The 8,396-nt window shown below is 33.5% G+C and overlaps 1 protein-coding gene across 1 annotated transcript; it reads right to left on the bottom strand.

Annotated features, from left to right (window-relative positions):
* On the bottom strand, window positions 1-5,473 carry LOC125269534 (legumain-like). Its single transcript, XM_048192420.1, has 11 exons — window positions 5,371-5,473; window positions 4,939-5,034; window positions 4,725-4,822; window positions 4,056-4,137; window positions 3,871-3,941; window positions 2,807-2,882; window positions 2,189-2,251; window positions 1,643-1,709; window positions 1,386-1,504; window positions 1,161-1,265; window positions 1-1,055 (listed from the first exon to the last, which is right to left on the bottom strand). Exons 2-11 carry the CDS (start codon window positions 5,002-5,004, stop codon window positions 1,014-1,016), a joined length of 789 nt encoding a protein of 262 aa, XP_048048377.1. The 5' UTR covers window positions 5,005-5,034; window positions 5,371-5,473; the 3' UTR covers window positions 1-1,013.
* Window positions 5,474-8,396: the final 2,923 nt, after the last annotated feature.

The raw sequence follows: 8,396 nt of genomic DNA, 5'->3' as shown, positions 1-8,396 counted from the left end.
AATATTTATCGAACTGATGCTGGTTAAGCTCCTTTCTCACACAGAATTCAATCAGCATCTTTTAAGTCAGGCAGCGCGCTGACATATTGTGCTGTTGTGCGACCCGAGTTCAAGTCCAAGCTCGTGGACTTTTCCTTATCCTGTCCCCCTTTCTCTTTCCCACTTTGCTTCCTAAAGTAAAAGCTTGTCTGTTACAGTTACTAAAATGGGACTGGTCAGTATTGTTTTTGATGTTTTGTTCCCGTCCCGTCTCAAATTTCTTAAAACAACTGAGCAATTTTTTGTCTTAAACCCACAGATGTTGTCAGGTGTGGATACTGTCAGTGATGGCTGTGACACATTGTTCTTTCGTTGTTTTTTTCCCCCTTTGTTTTTTCTCCTTAATAGTGTATGTGTGTGTCATTTAGAGTCTGTAAATCATGTGTGCATTATCTCGGGCACATAGACACATATCTGTCCGACAGTAGGTGGCGCTAAAATAAGGTGATTTGTGTCTTGGACCATAAGAAGCACTTTATATGGCTGTCACTCAACTCACAGACAACATTCACTGTGACTAGTTAAAATATCATGATCTTGGTAGCAGTGCCAAGGCCATGGGTTTAATTTTAATGGGGAGCAAACTGTTAAAATAGAGACCCTAAATGCACAGTAAGCCAATGAATATGTCAAATCCATGCACATAAATAAAATAACACACAATCACTGGACTTTTAACCTTTTTCCTAGTTTTATTTATTTATTTTTTCACAATATTACTGTTTTAGGCTCTATTTTTGACCTAACAAATTCAGCCTTGGTGAACATAAGAATATGAGAAGAAAAGAATATAAGAAGAAGAAAAAAAATCAACCCCAAACCAGATTGCTATTTTGCAATCAATTTAATTTTAATCATAAAGCTATAAGTCTGAACAAGAAACTAGCACAAAAGTTCATCAGGAGACTCTTAATTACTATTATCATCTGCATGAGCCTCAGCAGGTTGTTTTTTTTGAACAGCTTGTTGGGTGTTCAGTTTTGCAGAAAATCCCTGAGGTGACAATTAGTGATTCCCTAAAGAAAGAAAAAAGAAACCAATTCAGAAAGAGCACAACATTCATGGATCTTATGAATATGTGTTCATATCCAGTTATATTAAAAAAAAATCATTTTTAATACCGCGTCTCCAAACTGGCAGGGGCAGGGTCCTGCAGGGTTTTCTTTAAGATATTTAGATTGTTTAGTCTTTACCAGATCATGGAATGTTTCTGTTTCAAAGTCAGCCTGTGAATATAAAGACAAATACACACACTTGTCATGTTTACTTTGTGGCTCTACTTAGTTCAGAGTGTTAACCTATAAATGCCATAAGCAGTTTAAAGTTCGTTGACAGGAAACACATACCTTATCAAGGTAATTCAACCAAGTAGATGAGAATTTATCAGAGAGGAAGACGTCCCTGGTTTCATCGAAATTAGTGGGACAGATTTCGATATTTTCATCACATGAAGTCAACGCAAAGACTGTGTGACAGATTCAGAACAGATCAGAACCTTTTTTGGAAAAGGGACTTTGGACATGCAACTTTCAAATAAATCCAGTGTGACTCTGGTTACAAATAAGGCAGGACCATTAGTTGTGGTTTTCATATAGCATCTTACCATTTAAATCCTTGGGAAGGTTTTTGAACATTGTTCCAGAATAACTGCTGTCCATGTATATCACCATCTGCAGCACATGTACATGATGAGGAAATATTAAGATATTTAAAAATACAGCCAACTCAATCCCTTTACTTAAACTGTGTTTTATATCACTATGGGTTGTTTTTGCTCCTTTCAAAAGCTTTGCAGTAACTGTTGGGAAAGCATCAGACCTACTGATGGGACTGTTGGGTAAGATAGACCTGCTAGACATAGAAGAGTAGCAAAAAGAGTCACAAGGTCTGAATTTAAGATTTTGATTTGTTAAGTATGTAAGGTGGAAGAGGGAAAGGTTTGTCAGAAATGTCACAGTTGGACATTTAGCAGCAAATGATTTTTTATTATTAAACAGACAATCTCTCTCTCTCATGTATGTATGTATATATGTATGTGTATATATATATATATATATATATATATATATATATATATATATATATATATATATATACTATTATGTGTAAAAATGTGTAAAAAATGATGTAAACATTACTGAGTACACACCTTTGCAAATTTTTCCCCATCATGCATGCTCTTGAGCGCTCCAATGAGATCAGCAGGATAAAGCTGTCAAAAACATACTGAATTAATGGTCTAGAAGTCAGCAGGTTGTCAGATTAAACACAACAGTTCCTATGTCCTTATCCGTATCTTGAATTTATCGTTTTTATCAAAATTACAGAGTAAATTCTAAAATCCATACCTACAGGGTAAATAGAGTCATTTTTAAGATTATCACTTATAAACAACCATTAAAAGCAAATAATTAAATAATAAAAAATAAATAAGATAAAATTGTATTTTTAGTTATCAATTGTGTATCTATAGCTACTCTTATAAATGTATGAGTGATTTTTTTTCTTTATATATATATATATATATATATATATATATATATATATATATATATATATATATATATATATACATAATATAGATGCGCATCATATTCATGTTGGTAGACAGAAAGCTGCTTGGTTTAAAAGTGAATTCTCTAAGCTCCATACGTTACTACACTACTGAGAGTAGAGAACTAGCATTTTTATATCATAATATTTTCGCTCATCCATATACTGTTTATCATGTCCATTCTGATAATCTCTTGAATCTCTTTATACTTACTTGCTTCTCAGGAAACTCAAACGTGCCTTGGTTTCCTAGACCACTCATGTAGATGTAGATGTTGTCATCTCTTCCACTGCATTAATAAAAATAAAAATGGTTCTTTATTTTATCTGCAAATTCATATTGGGCTCAAGCAGCAATTACAGGGCCAAGCACTGAAGCGGCAGATCCATTACAATTATTTAATTGTACATCGCATCCCTGGTGATAATTTTAGGCAAAGCAGTTTCCAAAATCCACATTTAGAATTATTTATTTATTAATATAATTATTTACAGTTGCTTTTTGACCAGTAGGTGGTGCGGTCACCTAATTCATAAAAAATATTTTGACAAACACATTGGCTGCGTCCGAAAAGTACTTTCTATATTGTATGAATGTATGTATGAATGTATTGCCATGTTGTCCTTATCACATGACCTACTGTACTAGCATCAGTTGTGTCTCTTCATTGCTATTCATAAATCCTCTCCTGTGGCCTCATGGGATAGTAAAATGTCCATCATTTGCACACATTGGCTGCATCCGAAATCGCATACTTCCCTACTATAAACAGTACGTGACAAAAGAAGTATGTCTGAAAGAGTAGGCAAAAAGTGAAGTCATTGTTTTGGGATTTCGGACATAGCCAGTATTTTGCCTTAAGAAGTAGGTAATCTGGGTACTTTTTGCCAACTCTTTCATGAGTACTGTGAGTTCAGACATACTACTTTTGTCACATATTGTTTTTTGCCTATAGTACTGGCCATCTTTTCAGGGTGCTTTCCCCTGACTTTGGCCTGGAAAGTGGGATAGGCTCCAGCTCTATGACTTAGAAGGTCGTATAAGGAATAAAGAGAGATATGTAGTAGGGAAGTATGTGATTTCAGATACAGCCATTGACAAATGTTACAAAAAAAAAGTTACAATTCTAAGCACCTGTGCTGCTTCCACACATTCAGTGGTTGGCTCTTTGTTAACTCCACAAAAGTTAAGGTATTAATAATAATAATAATAATAATAATAATAAAATATGATATATTGATATCATTGAAAGATTTCTTCGTAACAGACAAACAAACCTTTTTATGACTTTTTTGCTTGCATTGTTTTGCCCTTGAAGAGCAGTCAGGAAATTCTCTGGGGTCAGATCCTATAAGATCATATTTGTTATAATTGATCATTATTGTTGTAAGTTATAATTGTACTCAGACATAGAATAAAAACAAAATTAAACGTTACTGTGTCAAAACAACTCAAATGTTACCGTTCCAATGTAGTCCTTTGGAACTCCGAGGTACACGTTTGACTCATCAACTACACTGACAACGACTCCATTAGCTGGGTTTCTGCAGGCAGAGAAGAAAAGGAAAGTGTTAAATGCTCCAACAATCTTTTCTGTGATGAAGTATTTTTAGAATTATTCAAGCAAAGTTTGCTAGCAAATGCTGTTATGAGGGTGTTTGTAATGCAAAAAAAAAATGTTGTAAGGAAATGACAGTCGATTTGGAATTTTCTCCCTTATTTTTTATTGTGGCGAATGCAAAAAATCATTTACTACAGTGTTTCTCAACCACATTCCTGGAGGCCCACCAACCCTGCACATTTTGCATGTCTCCTTAATTAAACACACCTGATTAGGGTTATCAGCTCATTAGTAGTGACTCAAAGATCTAAAATGGGTGTGTCAGACAAAGGAGACATGCAAAATGTGCAGTGTTGGTGGGCCTCCAGGAATGTGGTTGAGAACTACTGATTTACTATATTGTCTTCCAGTCGTCCCTCTATAACAAACTCTATTTTGCTTTTGAATAGCCCGGAAATGCAGCTCCGTTACACCGTTGTTCCTGCACTACTAATTAGCGGTATGTTTAGCAGAGTAGATTGAGATCCACCATGAAACACATGATACTCAAAGCATCAGGAAAGTACTCACTGGCGATTGTAAGCGATGTCATCGTACATCATCACCACGATCTGCTCATCAGGAATTCCATGTTTCTTAATTATCTGATATAAACCGCACACATTGGCCTGAAACACAAATGAAAAAGATGATATCAATCACTGTCATCATTTATAAACTGAGGCACAGCACAACTTATTAGCAATATGTCTTGAAAATAATGTAAAAACAAACAAACACAAACCTGGTGTTTGTAATTTTCCCAGTCCTTTGAGCCGGCGACAAGGAGAATCCATTTTTTTCCAGACATTTCTTGAGCTTTTTCAAAGTCTATTGGAATCTAAAATAATAATAAATTAACATTATTGTAATGCTTTTAATTGGCTAACATGCACTTTGTGATGCTCATACATTTATAATGTGTTTTAAAACAGAAAAGAACACAAATATGTTATAAAGTTTAGGACAAAATAACTAATGGTCAAGTTTTAAACTTAAGTGTTGCTTTCTATTCATAAAGTGCTGAAATGTCAATCACTCATCATGATGTTAAAAATACTGGTCAAAAATGTTTATGTTTCTATTTTACACAACTATCTACATAATTAAACAATTGCTAAAAGTGTTTAGTGATTTAGATTATTTATGTAGATGGTTGGATCAAATGCCGTCATACCTGCGTTGAGTATCAGGAGTTCCTGTGTGCCGGTCCAGTCAACTTCTGGTGGTTTTAGTCAGAAAGTCTCTGTCTTTATATAGGCAGTTTTTTCCTTTCATTTTATGCTGCTGGTGGGTGTGTGCATTTCATATTATGCAATATTTTCACATTTACTTAATTGATGGCAGTTGAAGGGGAAAAGTAGCTACTCCCCCTTTTTTGCACATGTGTCATCTATTATCAGCAAAAAAAATGTTAATTCATTTTTGAATTTTCTGTTAATGTATACAAAATATACTTATGAATTTGTTAAAAAAATTGTCACAAAATTTTTATTTCATTTATTGTGTAATGAGTTTACAGCGTGCATTCAAAACTTGTACAAAAAAATACAAAACTTGTTTGTTGACTTAGAAATCAAAAGAAGTTAGGGCTATTTTCCTTCGGATTTTCTATTTGTAGTGTAAATATACAGTAATAGGCATTACTGTATACATTTGTCACATTTCTGTGTAGTTAAGAGCGAATCGTTTGATGGATTGTGTGTACATATATGATGCAAAAACACCATTTTGAGAAAAGTTCAAATAGTTCTCTAGGGTAAAGATTTGTTTCGGATTTCTTGTTTTTTAATGAGAGGCTTATTAACAGCTAGCTTGAATGTTTTGGGGACATATCCTAATGATAATGATGAATTAATAATATTAAGGATTGAATTTATGACTTCTGGAAGCATCTCTTTCAGTTGCTTAGTCGGTATAGGGTCTAACAAACATGCTGTTGACTTTGATGTTTTAACAAGTTTAGACAATTCTTCCTGTCCTATAAAACAGAACAAAACGAATATAGAATGAAATGTTCCTATAGAGCGATGTCTGATGCAATACTGTAGTAGGCGGTTGCACGTCTCTCTCTGATATTATCAATCATGTAAAGTGAAGACATTCATATGGCATTACTCACCCCCATTAAAAAAAAAAAAAAAAAATTCTATGTAATTCTATGGAATCAAACTGTGGCTTGTATTTGCCCTTTCTGAAAAGGGTGCAAATGACATTCAATAGATATTATTATTATTATTATTATTATTATTATTATTAATAAGAGAGAAAACATGTGGATAAACTTCATGATTTAAGACTCATATTTCTAATTTGATTACTTGTATGTTGTAAATGTAACCCAATCTACCCACCTCAAAAATTGTACATTGTTCAGAACCCAAATCAACTTAATTCTAATTCTAATTTCAGATGGTTCACAAAGTCACCAAAACCTCAAACACTGAACACTCATCCTGCATGATTAATTAAAACTAGTTCGTCAGTGGCCTCCTACTTTCATGAGTGAGGTTTTTCTGAGCAACCTATTTTAAAATGTGCAACATACTGTAATGATACGGTAATCTAAATAATTTAAGTAAGTCCTGTAAAATTTACACATGATTCCGACAGTATTGCTTTGGGGAAGCAGAGTCTTTTTAAACCTGTACAGTACAGTCAGTCATGTTAAAGTACATGAAAACTGTATAAAAAAAGACTTAAAATTAGACTTAAAACTATTTCTTCAAGGATTCAGCTAAAAACATTAAGATTTTTTTTTTTATAAAATGGTTTATATAAAGAGTACAAAATTAGAATGTTTTTTTTTTTCACTTACACAATAAAAAGTGGCACTCAATGAAATCATTAAATCATAATTCATAAACATGATTAGAGATAAAATGTTTTCGGTAATTGCTTACACAGGATTTCTGTAACAATGATTTGTTTTCTCTAAACTCTTACACAAAAGCCCAAAACACACACACAACATGCAAAACATGATCATACATCTCTTGCAACAGCAAATGCTTCATTCAAAATTAGTTAAGAAATCTTTTTTCAGTTTCAGAAATTGCAAAGCAGTTCTTTCGAATCTATATCTGTGAAAATGTGTAGATGTTCCTAATTATTCACTGATTAACAATTAAGATCAGCTGGATTAAAAAACAAAAAACAAAATGACAAATGTATTAAACTGAACCAGATGCAAATGAAGTTTGATAGTAATAAGCATTATGAAAGACAGTTAAATTAAAGGTCCCGTTCGTTGTGATCCCATGTTTCAAACATTAGTTAGTGTGTAATGTTGTTGTTAGAGTATAAATAAAATCTGTAAAATTGTAAAGCTCAAAGTTCAATGCCAAGCGAGATATTTTATTTAACAGAAGTTGCCTACATTGAACGGCCAGTTTGGACTACATCCCTCTACTTCCTTCTTTAATGACGTCACTAAAACAGTTTTTTGACTAACCTCCGCCCACAGGAATACACAAGAGTTGCGTTTGTAGAGTGTGTTTGTCGCCATGTCGTCGAAACGCTGTTATTTTCATCCCGCAGTCCAATCACCGGGTCTGATTCCGGCTCAAATTGATAGGGTAAAATTAAAGACATGTTTACAATAACACTGAGCGCGTGCATCTCCACGTTATGGTAAGAGGCGTGACCTTTCCGGGCAAGATGCGCTCAGAGCTGTCGAATCACAACACAGGAACCGCTGGCACAATCAGAACTCGTTACGTATTTCTGAAGGAGGGACTTCATAGAACGAGGAAGTCATCAGCCCGTTTTTATGACAGTGGAAACAGCGGTATACAGATAAGTAAATTATGTGAAAAATACTGTGTTTTTTTACACGCAAAACATGAACACATGTTATATTGCACACTATAAACTCAATCAAAGCTTCAAAAAACCACGAAAAACGGGACCTTTAATGATTTATATAGATGAAATATTTGTTTTAGGTATTGTACAAATGAATTATTTGAAGAAAAGAAATACAGCATTTTTTGATGATTTCTTTTGAGGTTAGAACTAAGCTTTTTGAGTTTACTATTTAGTAATATCAAAGTAAATAAATCTTTAAAAAAAATAAAAGATAGATCATATATAAAGGTAAATATGATTCATGAAGTTCATTCACAGATGTTTTTCCAGAAAAAATGTTTTGACATGTTAGTGTTCTCATTTCACAAGGAATGCATTTACACTGTGTGGGCT

The sequence above is a fragment of the Megalobrama amblycephala genome, linkage group LG6 (genome assembly GCF_018812025.1).
Source record: "Megalobrama amblycephala isolate DHTTF-2021 linkage group LG6, ASM1881202v1, whole genome shotgun sequence".
Lineage (NCBI taxonomy): Eukaryota > Metazoa > Chordata > Actinopteri > Cypriniformes > Xenocyprididae > Megalobrama > Megalobrama amblycephala.
The sequence above is the reverse complement of the archived record's forward strand: the minus strand, read 5'-3'. Positions and strand labels throughout refer to the sequence as shown.